This window comes from Brachypodium distachyon, chromosome 3, assembly GCF_000005505.3.
Source record: "Brachypodium distachyon strain Bd21 chromosome 3, Brachypodium_distachyon_v3.0, whole genome shotgun sequence".
Lineage (NCBI taxonomy): Eukaryota > Viridiplantae > Streptophyta > Magnoliopsida > Poales > Poaceae > Brachypodium > Brachypodium distachyon.
Genome location: NC_016133.3, coordinates 7,988,907 through 8,012,650, shown reverse-complemented (window position 1 = coordinate 8,012,650; position 23,744 = coordinate 7,988,907). Strand labels below are relative to the sequence as shown.

The 23,744-nt window shown below is 43.6% G+C and overlaps 1 protein-coding gene across 2 annotated transcripts; it reads right to left on the bottom strand.

The window, feature by feature from the left end:
- Positions 1-9,833: 9,833 nt before the first annotated feature.
- On the bottom strand, positions 9,834-14,948 carry LOC100840829. 2 transcript variants are annotated; one of them, XM_014900320.2, is made up of 5 exons: positions 14,621-14,948; positions 13,154-13,267; positions 11,563-11,685; positions 11,307-11,450; positions 9,834-11,207 (listed from the first exon to the last, which is right to left on the bottom strand). In XM_014900320.2, exons 1-5 carry the CDS (start codon positions 14,784-14,786, stop codon positions 10,000-10,002), a joined length of 1,755 nt encoding a protein of 584 aa, XP_014755806.1. In that variant the 5' UTR covers positions 14,787-14,948; the 3' UTR covers positions 9,834-9,999. The 2 variants fall into 2 exon arrangements, with proteins under 2 accessions (XP_014755806.1, XP_010234118.1); XM_010235816.2 differs by having other exon boundaries at positions 13,154-13,270; positions 14,621-14,944.
- Between the last annotated feature and the right edge of the window lie 8,796 nt (positions 14,949-23,744).

Genomic DNA, 23,744 nt, shown 5'->3' with positions numbered 1-23,744 from the left:
CCTATTCTGAGAGATATCTCTGGGCCCTCTCGAGTGATCAGATTCGGAAAGCATGGCCATGCGACTTGGGTTAAGTGTTAACCCGTTCGGGTATCTGTATCACAGGAACGAGAATAGAGTCGAGCTATCCACAAAGATGACAAGCACTCCCATTGATCTCGACACACATATCGTGAGGCAAAAGGAATGTTGCATATGACACATTGTATGGTTCGTCAATATACCTTGTGGTCACTCGGGAGTTGGCACGTGCTGCTAGGCGCCGCTACCAACTATCGACTTGAGTCGGTGCCAGTGGATGAGTAATGTGTTACTCGGGCCCGCAGTCCGAGCATGTAGTCGTGTCCGACTGACCGCGAACCTGAAAGGTCACACGTTTAAGGGGTGGCGACCGAGTTGGATCGGATCCAACTCGTATCGGGCTTAGACTCCTAACGGGCCTCAAGTGTTGAGCCCACTAGGGATGTCTATATAAGTGGAGGAGACCAACCCGGCTAGGGTTACACCAGTCCAGACACGAGTTATACTCGGCCGTCACACCTCCACGCCCAAAACCTTGTGATCGGATCTAGCAGTCCGCCGCACGGAGTTCCTCCCTGTACGTGTGGATACCTCGGAGGCGCTGCACCTGCGGCGCTTGGACGAACTGCTCGTGAGATCGGCGAGGAGGAGCAGGCCGAACGACTACTCGGCATCGACACGCATCATCGACTCTACTTCCGCTACGGGTCTGTGCGTCTAGTGGTAATCTCGTGATCCATTATCTACAGCATTGATCCGGGCGGAATCGGTAGAATTTTTATTTTGTGCTAGCGTAGCCTACCGCGTTCCCCAACACCCTGAACCTGGGTAAATTGTATTCCCTGTGTCCTTGTTAGCCGACGAGTTCGCCAACAGATACACTCGAAATCTTTCCTAAATATAAGTCCACCAATATGGACATTGTCGAAGTCCCAACTTCGTCATAAGGCTCCTAAGGCTTCTTTTGCAAGAGACCTAGTTTTGAATATGAAAATACTCATAGATAACTTTTCTTTGAAGAGAGCTCTAGAATTTTGTAGTAAATAGTTTTAAAATGTATGGCTTATTTTGCAAAACGGCTCGTTTTAAATTTGAAATACTCATAGATAACTTTTCTTTGAAGAGAAAACTCTAACTCTAGAATTAATAGTTTTAGAATGTATATATGGTCATCTGTGGATGTTGCTCCACAAACCTAGCGGTGCACTCTGCATAACCTTGCTGACACTCACATAACATCCGTTTCACGTGGACCCATTATGTGGATACAGATCCATCGAGTCAAAACAATTTTTTGGTTTTAGAAAAACACAAAAGTAAAAGTTATCTCTATAAACCAGACTCAGTAGCTCAAAATTCACCTATAACCAGGGCATGGACAATAGATTGACCCTTTGCAGAGGTTAGTACCTCGCTTGACACTTATGACCAGTCCTTTGTGCCACTACACGACAAACGTGTGCAATCTAGAAAATATTGTGACAAAGACTTTCACGAGCTGCCCCCACCCCCACCCCCATACTTAATCCTAGCACCACCCGCCCCACATGAGCACATTAGCCTCTCTCGGAATGAAGGTAGCCAAGCAAGGGTTTCTTGTTAGCTACTTAATTAAGCTAGAGCCATACTAACAAGTGATGGTACAAGCAAGCTTTGGGTTCCATTGCAAAATAACTGAACTTTTTACTACCGGACGACGGTCCCCAAAAATTTCCTAAGTCTGCACCCATTACAGGGATACAGCCATACAAACCTTGTAGACAATCACATATGGCCATGAATACCAGTCCGTCTAGTTAAAATCATTTCGGTTTTATTTTGAAGAAACATTTTTTAAAACATACTTACTCGTAACTTGAGCAAAATAGTAATAACCTAGGGTAATTGGTGGCATGGCAAATGAATGCATGACAGATAATCCTATATGCATACTACTTAGGAACATAGCTAACAAGTTGCAAACGCATTTAGTAATTAGTTGTACAAAAATATCGACACAACAACATATCATATGCAAAAGTATAGGATTTTGCATGGTCAAAGGTGTCACTTGCCTGATCTTGAGCTTGTAGTACTGTTCTTAAACTTCCTGACACAACTCCAGATAATCAATTGCGAAGATCCAATAACAATAGTAAACAACCATTTGACAACTCCAAATGAAGAGCCAAATAAGCAACACATAAAATTTAATTAAATTAGTACCAAAGAAGTACATATGCAATGTTAGGTCACTACTAAGTGTATACCAACACATAAAATTTAATTAAAACAGTACCTAAATAGTATATATGCACTGTTAGGGCAATACTTAGGATAGGCCTAAATATTAGGATAAGGCTAGAGTTGATTTGGGGTTGAAACGATGCAATTTGGGTTGTTAACACATAACATTAATCCAGAACCACTGGCAATTGGATACATGTGGACTACGATGTCTGTCGTTGTCGACTCGATGGTCGAGTGGGTTTCTTCCAACACAAGACAATTCTCTTGGTGAAAAACGGAGAAGAACTGAATTTTCTACCCGATTGACATGTTGGAGGAAAGTAGGTGTCTGGCTGAGGTCAAAGAAGAGGAGTGTCGTCCCATGCCCTTAAACTGAACTTGGCGGTGGCAGGCGCAGGCATGGGACGTGAGCGGCCAACAACGCCAGTATCTCAAGGAGCGGTGATATAAACTTGTGGAGTGGCTGGACCAAAATGCAATAATCATGACCCAAGAAACATGTTGGGGATATCCCCACCGCAAGGTAAGCAAGCTCACTTGCAAAGTGAAAACCAAGCCAAGGTAATACAGAAGGCAATAACTAAACATCATCACACCACATAAAAGCACCTAGAATACCATGGGCACATCAACTAAGAGTTCTAACCAGGTAGGGAGGTAAATCATACTACCGAGGCAAGTAACAATCAAGATAAACATACCTTTTTGGGGATAAATCATACTACTAGGGTTAGCTGCGATCTGCGGGTCGATGTGGGGGAGCTGGTCAACGGGGGTAGCGATGCGGAGGCTGGTGACGTGGGCCTCCAGCAGTAGCTCATATAGTGGGTGGGCTACGATGGACACCCTCTCCCTCTCCCTGTTCACGCCCCGCTGCTGGCGGAGAAGCTAGGATTCGAGGACGAGGTAGTGGGATGACGAATGGGATCCGGAGGGAGGAGAGGAGCGGGAAGAGGAGAATGAGCAGATTTGGTGGAGAGATGAGGGGCAAGGCGGAGTAGGGGGTGGCGGATCGGTGGAAGGAGTCCGGGAGAAGACCGACATAAGCAGCAGAGGAAGGCGGTGCGGATCGGGGAAGAGACGGAGGCGGTGGGATCTGGGAATTTGTTGGGTTGGAGGAGGAATGGGGGAGAAAAGAGCGGCGGCTGAAGTGAGAGAGGGAGAGGGAGTTTTATACCACCTCCTCAAACCTTTGGCCTGCTGGGCGATCCCAATAAAAATCCAAAGCTTTTTTTGGTTGTTCCTTTTGTGTTTATCATGTATCTTTTACAATTTCAACTAGATTATGCCATTTATCACAAGTACTATTCAAACCCTAAGCTCGTACTATTTGTCCCAAGTACATGTCCCCATAATTTGTCTCTAAATTTTTGAATTAGTTCTGGGAAACACGTAAAAATTCATTTAAATGGTAAAGAGTATCTAGAAAGCTAGAAAATTCAAAACCTTTGAAAACTAGCAATTAAATATGGTATATTCCGTAGGAAAATTGGATATGTGCCATTTTTAACCATATTAGTTGCAGTTGCTTCAGAAAGTACCCATTTTTTGTATTTAGAAAGTCTAGAAACATTTTTGTAATATAAAAATTGTAAATGACTTTGGCAATATTGTTTGGCTTGGCAAGATGCACCTCTGTGCAAAAACTAGATACATTATCATTTGGCTTGAAAGCCATAAACGTTCGTGCATCATTGGCCATCATGTGAAAGACTGTTTTTTTTGAACGGTTGTAAAAACTCAAGTTTATCATTTTTTAATAGCAACTAGTACACGTATATGGACTACATGCCAAAGGATTTCCTTTTTTTTTTAACATTTCTTAATATATTTTTATGCCGGCACATCGTTTCACAGAAAAGTGTTGAATATTTCAACACCCTTTATGAATCTTTGCATAATTCTTATTTGTAAACCTTAAAATATTTTTAGGAACAAAATTTAGACACTTAGATTTCAAATTCGAATTACTTTTTAAGGAACCGGAATCATATTAGTTGTACTTACTTTACAAAATAAAAATAAAAAGATAAAGGCCTGGGAAGATAGCTAACCAACAACAGTGTTCTGTCAATATAACTTTTAATTCACGATGCACTAATGTAGATGAATTATAAAATGTGTACAAAGTGATCTAACATGTAGGGTTTTATCTAATATTTTATATTTGCAACACAAAGAGATTCAGTCAAATCAGATCTACAGAATAGAAGTTATAGGCTTTGAAGTTGGCTAATCCGGAACAGTGTTTAACAGATAACAAGTTTGGTTAAATATTCACTAGTGTAGATGGGATGAAAATTGTACCCCAACTAGACTAGTCAATACAAACAACAGCTCGAAGCTCTACCACGGTAGAAGAAAGCTTACCGTAGAAGATGAAGTTTGCCGGAGTAGATGGGATTCGACAAAGTAGGAGTTCCAGAAAGTAATTTGGTGGTGGATGCTGGACAGTGTCGAGGTGAATCTAATGGTGGTGCTAGAGATCGGCCTAATTTAGGGCAAGGTGGCGGCGATTGCTCGCCTCGCCAGATTGAATGGCGGCAACTTCTTAAAAATCCGACGTGAGATCAATCTCCTAGAGCTCCGGAAGCGCGGCTAGGGTTGAGTGTTTTGAGATTCGAGGGGGTCCTAGGGGTGCTATTTATTGGTGCTCGGGCGCTCGGCATAAGAACGGACGCCGGGGTTCAACGGAGGCGGCGGCGGCGGCGGCGGTTTAAACCGCGTGCCGGTTGGGGGCAAGATTTTCCCAGGAGGTTGCTTGGCTTGGCTTACGGGTCAAGAAAATGAAGTTGGGGCAGAGGCGGGATCCCGTGGCGGTGGCGGAGTTTAGGGGCGTATTCACCACGTAATGCACTTCCGTACGGGGAAAATGTGTTTACGTCAAAGTATTAAAAGAAGATTATAAAATACTTTTCTGGGTCCATAAATCTCCAAACAATCAATTAAATCATTAGACGTACCTAATGGCTTCAGAAAATCCCCAGAACAATCTGAAAATCTAATGACCTGTTTAGAACCTAGGAAAAATAGTTTCCTCCCGGAATAACATTTTATAAATAGGTTTTAATGCATAAGCAACTCAAATAAATTCCAAATGAATGACTCAAAATAGTTTGAAGGTCCAATAAAATTTAAAAAAAAATCTATGATCAAATCAAACTTATGCAAACCAAAGTAGATGTTTTCCAACCTTATAACCGGGAAAGTCACGTTATTTCCATCCTCAACAATTAAAAGAAGGTTGCAAAATCATCCAAATTTTTTTTGCGGATAGCAAAATCATCCAATTAATTTTAGAAAGTGGCAAACATGATCAAAATGATATGCATATGAAATGGAAAAGATATATGACATCCAAATTGGGATTTTAGACCCGCACACACTCCATATACGCCACTAAGATGAAGACTAATATCGAGGTTGCCCACAATATGTCGTCATCGTCATCACGCATCATTCATGGTGTTGCCATAAATGTAGGACCTAACTTCTCGATACACTTCTTATTTCCATGAAACTTTTATGTTAGTTTTATTGGAGTTTTCACTGGTATGGTATAGCTGCCGAGGAAAATTAAGGGGAATCTAGAAAAATATCTGCAGCAGTATTTTTGATTCATACAGAATTTTTTTTTTCCTTTACGAAAAGGAGGACATCCCCGGTCTCTGCATCGACCGATGCAAACACAGCCATATACAGAAAATATCTGGTTCTAAACAAAGAAATACTACGTTGTCTCTGTCGGTAGAACAAGCAGAGATTGCGAAACGGTTGCACCGTTCTTTCGAGCATTATGCAAAGCATCTCCCATAACGGAGGTCTAAACCATGAACCGATGCCGAAGTTGTACAGGTAGTTGGTTGAATTGGTCTTATGCTCTCCACGTAAGCGCTTACGACTTCCGTACAGGAAACCAGTCTGACCTGCGCTTCCGTACAGAAGTGTAGTTCTATGCAGGTAATGCAGATTAGAAAATTGGACGCCTCAACTGCCAAAGTGAGCTGGACAATCAGGGATAGCTTTCGCACAGATGGATTCGTTGACATTACCGTAGACATGCAGTGCACGTACACACCTTTCCCCGATAATGTCCGGTTTTAATTTGTTATTTCGGTTTTCAGATCGAGTCCAAAGATGTAAAAAAAATCTGCCGGCAACCCGATTCAAAGATCTGTACGCATCCAAGCCCGTCCTGCACTGTGTCGCAGTAACAGCAGTACGTACGTACGTACGACCATTGAGGGCAGTCACTGATCGGCGGCCGACGGACGGTGGCCTGAGCCTGCCTGACACGATCGCCGTACCGTACGGTCTGGCTTGCATGTGCCACTTCGCCACATGTATTTTGTCGCCTGGTGATTGGTGAACATGACCATGAACACAAAGTCTTACGGTAATATAATTAAGATTGCTCAATCACATGTGCATCCATTACAGAGGACAGAAATTTTTGATTTATACAATTAGGAGATGACAGGTTGTCACTAGTACTTGGCATCTATACTCGATCCGTACTAAAGAAAATTGTTGGTCCAAGCCCGTACGAACCAGAAGGCAATAATAGCCCGTACAGGGTGTAGTACGTACTATAGTAGTTCTGGAAATAAAATATGTCAAGGCCCGTGTTACGTGTATCCCTTGCAGTTAATTAATGGACTGTGGAATGAGTATTCCCTTGCGGAATGAATCATGTTGTAACCCGATCAGATGCTGATGTGTGAAGCTTTTTGTGGGAATTTTTGTTTGTTAATTTACACGCACGTCCCGTCCAACTTGCCGCCGCCGGTGGGATATATGCTGTTGCGAAAAGGCCTTTAGATGCTTCGGTGCTGCCGCGCCCGGCCTCTCGGTGGAGGCACGAATGAACCGAGCGCCGTCCCTTGTAACTTCAGCTAGCTAGATTCTATTTTTTTTCTCGTGTGATGCGGCTTCTCGTTGATCCTCCTGCTTGCGAATAATCTACTGCCGGTTATTGATCGATGATGTCCTTGTCATGCAAACGCAAGCAACCTTGTTCGGCTGGCGCGCAGGGAAACCAGCAACCCGTCAAATTTATCGGCTGTGTGGGTTACGGAGATCTGTACAACAGTTCTCCCATTGCATCTCTACACCCTGCGCGCACCATATCATGGGCACTCCTATATAACAACACAAAGGCATTTGCATTTGCTCCGTTTCTGCTTAATCAGGAACCAACCGGCCGGCCATGTGACCCGCCATCCAACATAAAGGGCGATAATTTTGCAATCCTCTGAATCTGCCATCGTTTTCCAAGCGGATGCACCGAGTGGGTGTACGGCCAACCGAATCCCAACGGTGCAATTGCTCCTCCACCAATGGTGTGCTGCACTGTGCCGGCGCTAGTACTACCAGTACAGTGCAGCTCCAACACTTTATGCATGATTATTCCTTGACAACAGTTTATGCTAATGGTGGTAGCATCAAAATTAAAAGAAGGCCCAAGCTGCCTCCAAGGGGCAAGAGAAGATCTTGAATTGGACAAGCGAACTGTGGCCGCTAACGGCATCCAACGGTTGCATTTATTCGTACAGACGCTAAGAAATGACACTTTATGAAGGTGGACATTTGTGAGCTTCAATTCGCTTTAATCTTCGGTTTCTTCAGCATCATAGACTCCTACACATAGAAGCCGGAATCGGGGGACGCAGTGTCGGCCCAGTTCAGGATGGGGGTCGAGGGGATCGATTCCCCAAGTAGATCCTCCTCAATTTTTCCCAAAGGTGCCGACCCGGCCGCGTCTCGCGATCCTGTTCCTCGACCTGAACGAACCAGGTTCGTGGCAACTATGCTCCTACGGTGAATGCGGCAACTAAACGAGTATCACATCCTCTGTCGTGTGCCTATTTAACTTCAGCCAGACGTCAAACCGAGGCAAGTTATATGAATATCGGGGCGTCAGGAGGGGTGGCGATGCGAAAACACGCCAAGTTTTTGTGAGCTTGAATAACGATCTAACTTTATTTATTAAACGAACTGAGTACAACTGATTAAAAAAATAAAATGACAACAAAGATTTCGGATAAATCAAAAGTTACATAAAAAATCTTTGAGCCAACTTCTCTAAATGCGTCATACGCATCTTGAAATTTCTGCAAATCTCTAGTGACGAAACATTAGAAGACCGAACCTGCATAAACTGGACTAGCCTTATAGGTTTTTCTGAGCCGTCCACCTTAGCAGGTTAGAACTTAAGATCATTGAACGCGTGGTGGCCGGAGACATGCCCCTCGTAAGATAGCTTGTCGAACTATTGAATCATCGGCAAAGGATGAGAAATATGATCAAATCACAAAATTACAAGGAGTGGAGGGATCCACAAACTCTAAAAACAGTCCATAAGATGGCATGCATCCATTGGGCGGTGGCCATGCAACGTGTGTTCCAAGCCACTCGGCTTCTAATCTTTTAGAGTCACCTCATGAGAAGCGAAAAGATCCATCTTTCTAAGAAGTCTGCTGGTTCCACTTCTATCCAGTTTCCATATGCGTCACGGCAGGGATGCATGCGGGGTGCCCGGCTGTCCGCCGATGATCCACTCCACTGGGCTGCTTGTCGAACCTCCTATACGCTGCAAAGAGGCTCAATATGCCCGCGCGATCCTTGTCAAAGGCCATCCGATCTAGGCGGAAACGCAGACGCCGCGCATAGCCCAACCTAAAAATAAAAATAAAACGCATAGTGCCCGCCAGGCCAACAAGAGGCACAAGGCCCAAGCTAAAAATAAAAATAAACTGAGCGCGACCGGAGGCCCAAGGATGCTAGCCGCAAGGCCCTTGGAGAAGGCTAAATGGACCTCAAACTGAGGCAAGCGTTGGTCATTCCGGCAATATTTTTGACTTAGGTGCATCTTCAGTTGTAGTATAAGTTAGCTTGAACATAGTTTCTCTGAGGCTCGATAAGAGGACAAGACATGCTGGCGAGACGATGCATTTCACGGGACGCCGAAGAAAGGAGGAGCGGGGGCGGACTGCCGAGGAACAAACGAATGAACGATCCATCGATATGCCCTTGTCTTCTCTTCCGGTTCGGGCCTGCGGCCTGTGGACTGGGAAATGTCTTGGGCTTTGGACAACTGGGCTTTAGTTAGGACAGACATCAGGGGGATGAAATTAGTGGGTTGGCCTCCCTAAAAAAATGTTACTGGGTTGGCTGTTTCAAAAAAATCGCCACTCCCTCCGTTGTTATGTACTGTTGTTTTAGCTTTGCACTACGAAGCTAGTTTTTTTTTTCTTAGGCAATCACGGGGGCGAAGACTCTTCACCATAATATATTACTTCAACGCAAGAGTTTTACAGAAGTGATGAGAAATAGTCACGTCATATACCGGCTGCTATTTTAATTTCAGTTTTCCTAATTCTGAAGGTCCAAAGGATTAGATCAACAATTAAAAGAGTAAGTGCCTGGTGGGTAGGGATGTCTTCATCAGATAAGACCTTAGCATTCCATGATTTCCAAATCCTCCAAAGGATGGTTAGGGGGATGGATGACCAAATAACTGCCGGGAGCGACACAGGTAACGGCCAAACGGGATCAGAAAAACCCGCCGTAAGTCGATCTGGTTGGCACGCCAATTTTTTCTGTATTTCTTTCTGTGGAGCGAGTCTTTTCGGAAGTAGAATATGAAATTAATAATCACACAAAGAGATAACTACCAACAATTAACCCAATGAAGTTTTTATTCTACAATACATGTCTCCTAGAATTAATCCCCTCCCCTAGCTCGATCTATCCCCGGATCGTCCGGAGCACCTGGTGCAGCGTGGGAGCAAACCTGGTGACGTTGAGCCTGATGTCCTGCTCCAGCCAGTAGTACCTCATCCCGAGCTGCCACCCCTGCCTGTGGATCGACTCCGGATCACGCACCGCCGGGTGGTCCTTGCCGTACTTCTCGTACAACGTGCTCTCCTCCGCCGTAATACTATACTCGACGTCCCGCAGCCTCATCTCCTTTGCCGGCACCCCGTAGAACTCCATGGACGGGCGCTCCATGTGCCCCCACGGCACCACCTGCAGCATCACGGCGCCCGTGCGGAGGAAGAAGAAGTTTGTCAGCCCGGCCCCGTGCGCGCCCATCAGCACGTCGCACGAGTCCACCACCCGGGAGAACTCCTCCAGCTTCAGGTCCCGCCGGGGCTCCACCACCACCGTCTCGAACCCGGCGGCTTCTGCCGCGGCAGCGATCTCGGGAAGGTTCACGAACTTCCTGTTCCTGCCCCTGTTGATCAGCATCAGCCGCGGCTTCTTCCGTTGTTTCTCTGCCGCTGCCGCCGCACTTTGCTCCTTGTATGGGATGTCGACGGAGGCGGGGGGGAGGGAGAAGAGCTCCCGGATGTACATGCGGAAGTCCAGCATGGTGTAGTTCTTGTTACCGGCCGGGAAGCGGGCCGGGTCGATGCCGAGGTCGCGGTGGCTGCGGAGGCCCACGATGACCCGCGGGTGGCACCGGACAGAGCCGGATTCCTTGTCCAAGTCGACGATGTCGTGGCGGGAGAGGTTTGCGAGGATGAGGCGGTACTTGTCGAGGAACCAGGGCTGGATGTCGGTGACGAGGAACTGGACGCCGCCGTCGAAGCCCCGGGCGGTGATGAAGAGCGGGATCAGGACGTCGCTGAAGTCGTGCCACGGGTTGGAGGTGAGGCCGTTCATGGCGAACACGACGGCTGGCACGGCGTGCCGGGAGGTGCACTCTGGCGCGGACTGGGCCTGGGCCTGGGCCGCGCTCAGGGACTTGACGGCCACCGTGTTGATGTACTCCAGGTGCTTGCGGGACTGGTCGCGGATGGCCCACTCGTGGCCCTCCTCGGCACCGGCGGCGTCACCGGAGATGTAGAGGACTGTTCTGTTCGGGCCGCCGATGGCCCGCGCGTCGCCGGACATGTCGCACACGTCGTACCTCGGGTCCGACAGGTCGCAGATGGGCTTTCTGGGAGCACCTGCACACGCGACGGCCCGGTCCAGTTTTACTGCTGATTCTTTATGCGAATGTTTGGTGGAATATACATAGAAGCTAAGTAGTAGCGAATTAAACTAACCATGTCGAGTGTTTCTCTCGTTTGTGTCGCCGTCGAGATCGAGTTCTTGCCGAATGATTTCTTCCTCCTGCTTGTCACTTGCAGTGTTTACTGTCTGACCTGACTTGTCCGTTCTGTTCGCTTGCAGGTTGTCTAAATTAACAGCTGCTCGATCAGGAAAATCGATCAGTTAACCGTAATGTAGTCACTCTTAGTACAAAAAGAGTCGTGCCAGAACGAAAGATGAGTTGGGCAGGAAAAGGTCGAATTGACGTACTGAAGTTCGCAGACGTCTTGTTATTAATGCTGTCGCTTCCATGTACATTGTCTTGAAGACGTTGGTCCCCCGTTTTCTTAGTTGCGTCGACATTCTGCCCATTATCCACATCATGCACTGCACCTGTCAATTTTAGGTATAAAAATCAACAAATCAGACTTACAAGGAAATTTGTATAGATCAACAAAGCAAACTTAGAAAAAATAAAGAAGAAGCGCCGTACGTCGTGGATCTCGTCTCCCATGCCGGCTGACGTCCCTGATCCCGCGCCACTAGATAGGAATGCAAGCGGTATCTCTCTTATGTCCTACTTCTAAATCATTAGCAGGGACTTGCTACTTCAAAAAATTGGCTCAAAATTTGACTTAAATTTGAATATTGGCTCAAAAAAGTTAACCAAAGCGACTAGCGGCACCGAGCGGGTGGTGGCATGACGTGCCCGGGTCGGGGCTGCAGGCAAAAGTCTTGTCTAACCTTGGTAGGTGTCGGTTGTAGCGGTGGCGCTTGCAAACGTTGTTTCCTCCTAGGTGGCTACGTTGTGGAGTCCCGACCCACATCGACCACTCGAGATCTCAGTGTGGGTGAAAGCCCAATTCTGGCTTCGCCGTTTTAAACTGCATCTTTGGTGTTGTTTTGGTTTCATTGATGGAGTGTTTAATGTATGTTACATGTGTGTTGGAGTGTTTCCATTGGAAGCTTGGCATCTTCAGCTGCGGGCTAGGCTTGCGTTTGGCATGGGCGAGGATGTTATGGCATGACGGCATGTACGTATGCTTTAACAAATTAAGCTAGGGGAAGCCTAAACCTGCCTCTCTCCAGTTCCGGTCTCTCTCTTTATGACAAGGTATAGGCAGTTGCAAAGCTCTTTACCAGCGTGTTTGTATTGTCTCATGTCAGGGATGCAGTTGGAATCCCACATATCCCATTTTTAGACCAATCTTTAAATTTTTATGTCAAAATTTGGATCCTGTTTGCATTCGTATATGGTGGTGCTCTAAACCTAGTTGTGTGGTTTTTATGGTTTGGCAAAATAAACAAAGTTTGCTCGGTTTGTCGGTCCATTTTCTTTCTAATCTGGGTCAACTCCTTTTTGATTTATTCAATCGCTAGAGCTGCTTGGTGGTTGCCTGAAAAAAATAGGCAATATTCCTAGCGCTATTTTCTTTTAACATGCTATGATTACTACAAGGTGAGCGTAAATATAGTATTCCTCTACCAGGCCATGATATTCTGTTGTCTGGATCATTCTACATATTAATTAAAAAAAACACGGGACACGTACACGAAGAGAATACTCTTCTGTACACTTCTAGAGCACAGTATTTGACAAAATAGGCTACCTAATCAACCCATCCCATCCCCATCGTTTACTGTCAGGCCGTTAATCGAGCAACCTGATCAGGACGCAGCACCATAGCTAATTAATTAAAGGCCACATGTGCGTCGCGCCAATGAGAGTTCGGCTCTATCATTTGTCAGGATTCTTTACGTTACGTCAACCGTTCCAGCAGTGTTTATAGATAATAAAAATTTCCAATCTGGCCGAACTTTAATTAACATGATCGCAATCACGCTGAATTAGACACGTCACCTTGAGTAGAATTCTTCGGCGCCGACGCTGGTGGTGATGACATTGACGCCCCAGGTGAAGAAGCCGTGGTATTTTTATCGGAATGCTCGGCTGTCGGCGCGGACTGCAGAACGGCTGCTGCACGCACACAGAACAAGTAATAGCTGTAATAAGACTTATGGCCTTCCTTGACTTTAGAAACAAGAAACTAAGCTTAAGCTTATATAAGTAGTGTGCCGTTCCACATGCATGCTGTTAGGACGAAACTTAGTAAATACAAAAATAAGTAGTACTACTACTTGATTATATTTCTTAGACTAGAAATACTCCGGATGTCCAGTGATTAGCACACAAATGTACATGGGCTGCTATGATATAAAAGCTACACGTATATTGTTGAGAAGCTTGTTCCACCGTCCGTATCAAATTGAACAATTAAACCATTCTCATCCCAACCATCTGTGTCAGATCTAACATGCGGTTTGGGCAAAGATGAACTTACCACAACCACCACCACCAATCGATATCCTTGTAGGGGTAAACAAATGGTGTATATGTATAAATTGGCATTATATTGCTCAACATTAATTTGGATACGCAAGTATGAATTAATTTGGAGTGGACTGCAGGGTAGCCGAGAGTTAACTGCTTCCAGAAAAAGGACGTGGCTATATATGGTGCATTCTATTTTATGGAAGAAATGTATGGTGCATTCTCAATCGTTTTCAATAGAATAATTAATGCAGCACAATAATGTGGATGAAAAGTATGCTTACGTATATATAGTTTTCTGATTTTATTTAAATGAAGCATGGTTTGACATTAAATAAAGGAGGCATCTTATGATTCTGCTATTGTTATTCATGATATATTAGAGCAGGACGAAACAGTTTCAAAGGAATGTAGAAGCCGTAGGTCACCACAGGGGTCAAGGAAGGAACTACTAAGGAGTAAGGATTTAACACTGGAAATGTGTGTAGCCTGTAGCCATGAAGTCCTATACAGAAAGCACATTGCGCTGGATTATGGTAATTCAACTTTTCCAACCTAATTTAACTGCTTGGAAACGAATAATTTTTCTGCCTTCGTAGCTATTTTCTACAATAAATATGAAGTTTAATTAGCACACTATTAACTGAGCAAAACAAGCCTAATAAAACAAAGTAAGTAGGTAGTAATACGTTCTAAAATGGTTGTGTGCATCAGTCGATGCATATGTGCCAGGGTTATCCTTCTTTTTGGAAAAGAAAAACGCTCAATACGATGCCATATGTGTTTATGAGAAACGATATATAGTCGAGCAACCGAAGCAATTAAGGACGGGCCCGGGGAACCTGCAGAATAACTGCCAAAACCGAACGCAACCGCGTAGAATAACTGCCGCCCGAGAAAACTGCGGAAAAAAAAGACTTTTTTCTTCGGAAAAGGGATCGTTCCGGCCTCTGCATCGAAGCACAACCAAGGAAAAAAAAGACTACCTATACTTACCAATGGTATTTGTCGATCCGAACTGGCCAGACACTGTGGAGTAGAGCCCAACGACGAGGAAGAAGCCGAAGAGGAACCCGATCATGGCCTTGTGGTGTTGAACCAGCCTTCTCGACACGCTCTCCGGCGCCGACATCGACGGCGACCAAGAAGAGTCGGCGACCATCCTGACGCCGTCGCCCCCTGATCGACGCCTCTTCTTTTTCCCGCTACTCCTTATTTCTCTGTCTGTGGGCTGGTGATGACTGAAGCGACGGGTAATGTCTGAGGCGCTTATATGGTATTTATACTTATACAGGCAGGCAGGAAAGATGGTTTACGTGCCAGTCGATTCCCATGTGGTTTACTAGTCGTTTGATTGTTTGAATATTCCACAAGACGTGCCACTGGCGGCCAGACATTGGCTCTCCCCCGTTCTGCACGTCTCCATGCGGTGGACCTTGCCAACAGCAACAGTTTATCTACGACTCTGAAATTCGACTACAATTCCTTCCTGACTTGTATATATCTTTGATTGATGCGTGTCCCTTTTGTTTCCGATACAACTTCCAAACACATGGACAGGTCAATCTGGACATGTAACGGGTTCAGTATTGCAGGATTTGAGTTGGGGTGTGAAGCGAATCATCTTAGCCGTGTCTATAATCTGGTGTAACGGCTCAATAATATAGTTGAGTTGAATCTTTAGAAAAATAATTATATGTTTCAATTGCGCATTTCAATCTCATAAGTTAACACCATATATACCCTTCAGAATTATTTTTTCTAACGTCTTAATTGCACATTTAATTTTCTAAGAACATCACAATACTAATAGAAGTGAGAAATTGGTGACAAGTACCAAACAATCTTAGACTCATGGTAGACAGATTCACGGGCTATAAGCTAGGGTGGGTGTTTGATTTTAACCGAAAGTTCGGTTCCTCGGTTGTTCACAAACCGTAGCTAGCTGCAAAAAATTTGATAACCAAATGTTCGGTTCACTGAAAGTTCGGTTCGGTTCTCGGTTCCAGACCGAACTAACCGAAGAGTGTGAACTTCAGACTTAAAGCATGCATCGACGCAGATTTGTGGAGTAAAAACATCATGTTTTAGCAGTAAAAACAATATATTTCCGCAATAAAAGACAATATATTTTAGCAATAATAAGATAATATATTTTTATTGGAATTTGAACAGCAATAAAGCAAACCACAATCCCTCAACTTGTAAACTTGTAATGAACTTTGAAAATAGCTTCAACCAACAAGTAGGCAGCTGAGTAAACACAATCAACATGCACAAATGACACAAGGATTTCATGTGGAAAAACCTCATCAACTTAAGAAGTAAAAAACCACGGCTGTGGACCGACCGGTCCACGCAACTTTTCACTATGATCAAATGGGTACAAAAGTCACTCCAGAACATTTAGAGATGTCCAACACACTCAGCACATTACCAACCGGTAATCACAACAACAACCATGAGAGGTATAACCACGACAAAGCAGAGTTGATATAGCTTATGTCCCCTTCGGTATTCCATCAACTGTTCTGAAACCGCTGATCCAAACAGCATCAAATTTGGGAGACAAGTAGATACACGAGTCCCCAACAAGCCCACTAAATTTCAGCTCAATCGGACACCGTTTGCCTACCCAAATTGTTCCTCTACCAAAACTATTTTGTTCTGAAACTGCACTCGACAAGCTGACGAAACCACTCTCACTAATGCTTCTCGGACCCAACAGTCAAACTAGCCAACCAGATCGAAGTACTCAAAGTAAGGAACGAGCTCACCAAGTTTGGAGCTAATCCAAGCACGTTTGAGCTACAAATCACCGGCTTGAATACAATCGGTCTATAGTCACCAATTTGGACAGAAATCATCTCTTACTTCTTCTTCCTCTCTTTTAACATATTGTGTTTTTTGTGTTGCTCACTCTTGCTCTCACAATAGCAGCCACACTCTTGATCTTGGTGGATAGGGTTTTCTTCTTCTCCTTATACAACAAGTAGAGCAATCTCAACCGTTGGATGGGGCTGAGATCAACGGTTCACAAGCACTGGGTTTGTGGCTGTTTGCTGGGCTGAAAGTTCACCTCCATGTGAAGGGATGGCCCAACAATTTCAACAGTATAAACAATACCTTTCAGCAATAAAAACCATGTGAATCCAATCTAACAGGCAGAGGACCAGCAACATATGACATAACTTCGTTTTTCGGTTATTCTTGTTAACCAAATGCAGGAATCGAATTAACCAACTAAACTTTGGTTCTTCAAGTATGCTTATCGAAGTTTCATTCGCCCTCGGTGTGTGTTCAATCGGTATCACTTCTCCGTTCCTCGGTTTTTATGCACACCCCTGGGCCAAACTCAAGTATGTCCCATTGTTTTTCTGCACGAGTCTCAAAGCACTAGTGCTTAGTTATGGTTTAGGGTAAATTAGTCACGGTTAGAGCCTGGATGGCTGCTCATATCAATTGCGTATAGTTAGTGAATCAAAAGTTGAAAAAAAAAGTTTATAAAATAGAAAGTCAAAATATTAAAAGTAAATGCTGTCCAAAAAATGTAGCGCAAGTCCATTCATCAGACTGAAACAGCAGCTACTACTAGGAAACGCTGTCTGTGGGGATCGAACACGGCCACGTGGTTAAAAGCCACGGCTCTACCACTGAGCTAAGAAGGCACTTACAATATTGTGGGATATTACTTTCTATATTTACTAAATCACTCACCAAAATCCGAAAGATGAGACCAATTTCTTATTTGTACGATATGATCAATTGATGTGCGTATCTCCATTTGAGAAACAAGATTCATATTCGGTACTACTCCTTCCGTTTCATAATTGTTGTCTCAAATTTGTTTAAAAATGAATGTATCTATTTCCAAAAAACGTTTAGATACATATAATATTTCAACAAGAATTATGAAACAAAAAGAGTATTTTAATCTGGCCGCCAAGATAAAACTAATCCCAATATAAGGAAATGTACTGTGCATGCCTGCAGTATGATCGGAATAGGAATGCATATCAAGCAGCATAGGGTCGGGAGTCGGGACGCCATGATATACTCCTTCCGTTCCTAAATACTTGTCGCCGGTAACAGCGACAAGTATTTAGAAACGGAGAGAGTAGTTCGTATAACACTGTCTGAAATTTACTCATGCTAACCATATTAGTTTCTTTTAGTACTGCTCACGCTAATTGCGAGGTTCTCACATATCATTTGTGAGGCGAGGACTCACACAGTAAGCGCGAGGTGAAATGGGCGTAAACACTTAGCTCTGTATATATCTGGCTCTATCTATATATACTTGCTAAGATACATCATAGTCACGATTGGTGCAATCTTATAATACTAGTCACCAGTTCAATTTGTTTAGGTACATAGTGATATTTTGGAGAAAACCAACCTCAACCACAGGCACAATATGGATCGCCCCTGATCATGCTTCGCAGGTTGTACATGGTCCAGTCATGAGCCTTCTTTGCACATTGAAGGTGTATAACACATGTCAATTTTTCTTAGCCATGCTCACCCACTGACCCACCATTGTGTAACTCATCCACCTCGCCGGCGAAACCACTTTTTTGGCGACACACTGGTGTGGATCGTGAACAATGTAGCTCATAAAGTGCATTATGACCTCAGTTTGTTGTAGGCTACCACGACTGCAAGAACCACCTTAATTATCGTCCATTGCGAAACCCACTCTAACCAAATTTTGTCGTTTGTTTGGTTCGGATGCGTCATTCCTTGTGCTGAGCCTCGCTTCGATGTAATTTCAAATAAAGAAATGATGCAGTATATTGTTTCTAAGATGTAAAATCAAGCCCAGCTCTCTCAATGCATTATTCTGACGGGAGATTCGAACAGGGCGGTGAACCAGCCGAATTATTTCTTCCTCAACATAATGTCGATGTGCTGCTATATCCACTAGTGTATGGATCTTTTTCCTCAACAAAAAAAAACACTAGTGTATGGATCGACCAAACGTTCTAAGACTCATAACTTCCTACTAAATAAAGCAGTTGTGCATGAAGTACATAACCGTAAACAGTCGAAAAAACAAACTGTGTGCGATGTTGAAAGGAATGCTGAAGCCATGTACTATATATTCGTTTTCTAACGCCGAAACGCGTTCAATGTCTTGGACACGGTTTATGCAGGCTAGTCGTGTGTGAGAGTACCCCGTTCGCACACGTTTCCTAATGACATATAGTGTGTGTGATGTCCAGATTTCAACTGTTTGTTGTGCCTTATCCTACATTCCATATATTAGGATAAGTTCAGTCTCAGTTTGGACATCTGATGTTTTGAAACGGGAAATCTATGTGCCTCTTTGATTTAAAGGATTTCTTTATGGACCTCGGAGGATTGAATCTTTAAGATTTTTTCTATATGAGTTGTAGGACTGAATTTAATGAGAAATTTTCCAAAAGTATATTCATTTCCTCTGCATTTCGTAAGAAAGTTTTCATCCACTCCAACCTTTTGTTAAGTTTTCTTTGTTCAATCAAACAAACTCTGATGATCGAGTTTGTGTTTTTCATTCCACTGGTGAGTGTGCCCCGCATTCCAGCCTGAGGGAGCTACCTAGCACCGGCCACAATGGGCGCAACCCTGAGCTCTCCGACCACTCTTTCCCGGGTAGAACCCTTTAGCTCGATCATTGCTGCAACCTCATCTTTCCCCAATGTTGTTGTCGTATCCTAGATCCTCTCTCGCTGTTGCCGTCGCATCCTCCTTCTTCTTGAGCTCGCCTTCACCGCCTTAATTTATCTATTACATGTTTCTCCTAGCTTCAACTTCACATACATGTGGGTCCCATATTCAGCTTTAGCTTCTCATATGAGACCTAGGATATATGCATGGGAAATCTAATTTTAGTTTTTTTTCAAGATTTTTTAATAACCTGTGAAAATAGCTAGAAATATGACTGCCACGCAATAAGTTACTAATTGAAAATGACATGTACAAAATATTAATAAAATATAGACGAGTTCTGCAACAAAAAGACGTGAAATACAGAGGATGAGAGGAGGCCCCGCTTGCTTAATTGTCTATGTTGTTATTCAGGGTGGGCGTTCGGTTTAACCGAACCGTAAATTGAACCGTTCTGTTCGGTTCTCCGGTTAATCTGAAATTTCGGTTCACCGATCGGTTCGGTTCGGTTCTAACCGAAAATTCGGTTCGGTTTTCGGTTCTAACCGAACATAACCGAGGGTTTAAAACCGAATTGCCCGAAATAAATTCGGTTTTTCAAAGTCAGGAACCGAATTAGACACAGAAATTATTGGTTACGGTCTAATCGGTTTCGGTTACGGTTATTCGGTTCGGGTGTTTGGTTTTCGGTTAAAATGGCCACACCTAGTTGTAATCAGTGTGTTTGCTTTTTAAAAAGTCGCTAGCAATAGACTGCCGATTAGCAGGCCAATCTGTTCTTTTACTGAATTGGGCCGCGGCTGGGGGCACAGTTCTGAAAGGAATTAAAACGTCAATGGAATGGGCCTGGGCCTAGGCACAGGTTGGATCCTTGGAGCCTTGGTGGGCTTGCAGACAGCTTCGACTTCCAAGCTTAGCTTAGTGTGATACTACTTCGTAGTAATATGTGCTAAGGCATGAGAATGGTTGCGTTCTTTTCGACTTTTAAGACCGGTTTCTCTTAAAAGCTGTTCTCACTTAGCTTCCTGAAGAAGCCGCATTTTAGATTTAGTTAGATTTCTAAAATAGTTTAAGCCAAACTAGTTTGTTAGTCTAATCAAATTTAGGTGACGGTTTCTACAGAAAACTGCAGTAGGGCAGCTTCTCGAAGAAACCGGTCCATGAAACCGAAAATAACTGGCCCTGTGTGACGTTGAAATCGATGGTGTCTTTTAACTGAGATGTGACACGATTGTTCTGTCATTTTGCATGAGGGCTTTAAAAGGAGTCCGCATGGTTTCAGTGGCCTTGTACATGTTCTGCCACAGCAATACTCTCTGCGTGCAGGGGCCAACGTGCACTGAACTCTCAGCCGCCCATGAGCTTCGATCCTAAGCAAACAACATGGCCCACGGGTGAATTTGTCCAGCTGACCAGTGTATGGCCGCATGCTTAGGGAGAAGGATCCCCTGATGTACGGTGCTGTGGACACTAGTTGATCGCAGGCTCGCAGCTGGTTTTCTGTGTACCTTCAGATTCTACTCTGTTTCATAAATTTCGTCTCAAATATACTCAAAATAGATGTATCTATTCTTAAACAACGTCGTCTAGATACATGAAATATTTCGACGGTAATTATGAAACGGAGGTAGTAGCTTTTTAAAAGACAGCCGTATTTTGCTTTTGAAATTTTATTTAAGAGAACAATCATTGTCCAATATACTCCATCCGTTCCCAATTGGAACCGGCCATTTTGCAAAAAAAAACCTATTAATTTACGAAAGCAACCTACGTTACACATCTTCAATTGAACATAGACTGCACGTTGATTTCTAAAAACTACAGGGTTTTTTTGCAAAAATTCTGGTAGAACATGGATTGCAGGTCGATTTCGAAAAATAGCAAAGTTTTTTTTTAGAAATTTCCGGCACCAATTAATTAGAAACAGTGGGAGTAGATTATTAATAATCGTGTGGGGATATAGCATCCGTTGGGTTATCATGAACAATAATACCGGTTCGCTGATATAACATGGATAAGAGTGAGTTTCTTTTTGTGAAGATCAATTGTTAATGAAGCATACCTGCATATAAAAGCGCAGATACGGTGCACGGTGTAAAAGGACTACTAGCTGGCAGCGTGATCGAACTTCTGCGTAATTGAGACGTCTCAATTTCAAATCATATTGCAGTCAAACATAGGAAACGAGAAAAATAATTGCAATTGTTGCAGAACTACGTACCCCAATATTCCAAGACAGCTATGCAAACGTACCGGCAGGAAAAACAATCTTTGGCAAATAAGATTACGGCATGGATGTATATTTTTTTAGTAAAATACACCACTAGTTCATGAACTCGACAAAAATGAACACTTTAGTCCACGAACTCGAAAAAAGCACTCTTAAACCTCTAAACTGGGACAATTGTGTCACTTTAGTCCAAAAACGATTTGGCGAGGCTTAAACACGCCACGTGGGCGCCACGTCGGCTTCGGCGACCCCTTCATCGACGTCCTCTCGTCAAAATTGAGCACTGTGAGCTTGATAGCGACCTTAGGCGAGGCAGCGGCATCAACGGCGTGGTTCTCAGGGCCCCAGAATCTCCGTCTGGGCGCGGCCGCCTTGCCCCTCACGTGCGCTCGGGCATGGTGATTTTGCAAAAAGACAAATTCTGAGAAAATCGAGTAGTAGCCCGCAGTCCTGACCAAAGCTGACGTGGCGGTCACGTGGCATGTTTAAGCCTCGTGGAATCGTTTTTGGACTATAGTGACACAGTAGTCCCAGTTTACGGGTTTAAGTATGCGTTTTTCGAGTTCGTGGACTAAAATGTTCATTTTTGCCGAGTTCATGGACTAGTGGTGTATTTTAATCTATGTTTTTAGGACACCTCAAAAGAGTAGAGAGTTCCTTCATTTCATTATGGAAAAAATAGGCTTGCAAGGTTAATTAGGAAAAACCGGATGAAAATCTAATACAAAGATAACGAAGCCCCCACCGGTCGACGGAAGATTACTGCAGAGATGTATATATCTTCTATGTCATCTCAGATTACTTACGATGCAATCTTCAACATCTTTTTCTTTTGCAGCTGACAAAAGATGTAACAATTGTTCGACCAAACAAATTTATACAATCCATCTTTCCATCCGTACGGCGATTGAGTATTGACCAAACTCGGGCAAATTGCTCCTGGCATAGCATACTTTGCCGCGAGGTCTTAGCTACAGCTTCGCCACTTGTTCCTTTTGTCCCTCTCGCTTCGAAATACAAGGTGTCTTGTTTGGAAACTGAATATATTGATTGTTCGAATTGAAACTTTTATCATACTATTGTTTTGTACGTCCTAGAATTTTGAGCCCATAGTATCGGGTGGCTCATGTGTACATGAGAGCCATTATAAGATTCTGAAAATCCCAGTGTGTGTGCCCACAGTTGGCAAATATGATTCTCTTCTTACTTTTGTTGGTTTAAATGAGATTTGAACTGCTGATTCATTCGAGCCATCATTACTGCCGTTACTAGTAGGTACTCGTTTGGCTTTATAAGGCTCACGCGAAATTTTATGCCAAAGTTTGACCAAAAATTGCATTAGTAATACGAGATTATTGCGGCACAAAAGATATAATATTGAAATTATTTCTAATGGTATAACTTTTATATACATATACTAAATTTAATTAAACATTTGTTGGGTCAAAGTGTGGTACAAATTTCAACAGTAGCCTTATAAATCCAAACGGAGGGAGTAATATTGTTGTGTTACTGGACAATCACTGATGGCTTAATTGCTATGATATGGTTCTTCCGTTGGGCTGCCAATATAAGAAGCCATCACATGCTATGGTTCGCATGACGAAATTAACGTGAGTGTTAATTCCCGATTCCATCTCCCTCTCTAAAAAGTGCTAAGTACTAATGGACCCTCAAATGGACAAATGCAGAGAGTTGGGCCCCTTGAGCTGCCCTAAGCAACTAGAACCTTTGCCTATCTGCAAAAAAAAAACTAAAATCTTTGCCGACTCTTCTTCTAGGTGTGCACCAAGTATAGGACATCGTGGTCTCCGAATCTTTATAATCGCAGTAACATGCACGGAGACGACAATAAGATTTCTAAGCAGCCCAACTCATTGCGATTATAAAGATTTGGAGACCGCTAGTTTACTTTAGATGAACTGCGTCGAGCCTTCATCAAGCTAGTCTGCTATCGTAGTTCGTCGACGTTGACAAAACCTCTATTATGTTTCATGAGTAAACTCAACCGTACCTTTTCTAAGCTTTTATTGTATGCTGTTTAGAAATGTCTATCTCTGTTAGGCTGGTTTGACATTACTGAACTGTGTTGTGCTGAACTTGTTTTATATTTGTTTATAAAAAAATATAAAAAAACAAAATAGTCAGAAGTTGGTCGAAAAAACTGGATTATTAATCCACGTCAACACCAACGCAACCTAAGTAGGATAATGTAGTAGCGTTATGGGAATAATGTTG

What these genes read in the sequence shown, in the direction of transcription:
- LOC100840829 (XM_010235816.2), bottom strand. Translation starts at nt 14,786, where the DNA reads ATGGTCGCCGACTCTTCTTGGTCGCCGTCGATGTCGGCGCCGGAGAGC. An exon ending in GCCGAAGAATTCTACTCAAG is followed by an intron (nt 11,686 to 13,153) that starts GTGACGTGTCTA and finishes TAAAATTGACAG; the next exon opens with GTGCAGTGCATGATGTGGAT. An exon ending in CAAGACGTCTGCGAACTTCA is followed by an intron (nt 11,451 to 11,562) that starts GTACGTCAATTC and finishes CTGATCGAGCAG; the next exon opens with CTGTTAATTTAGACAACCTG.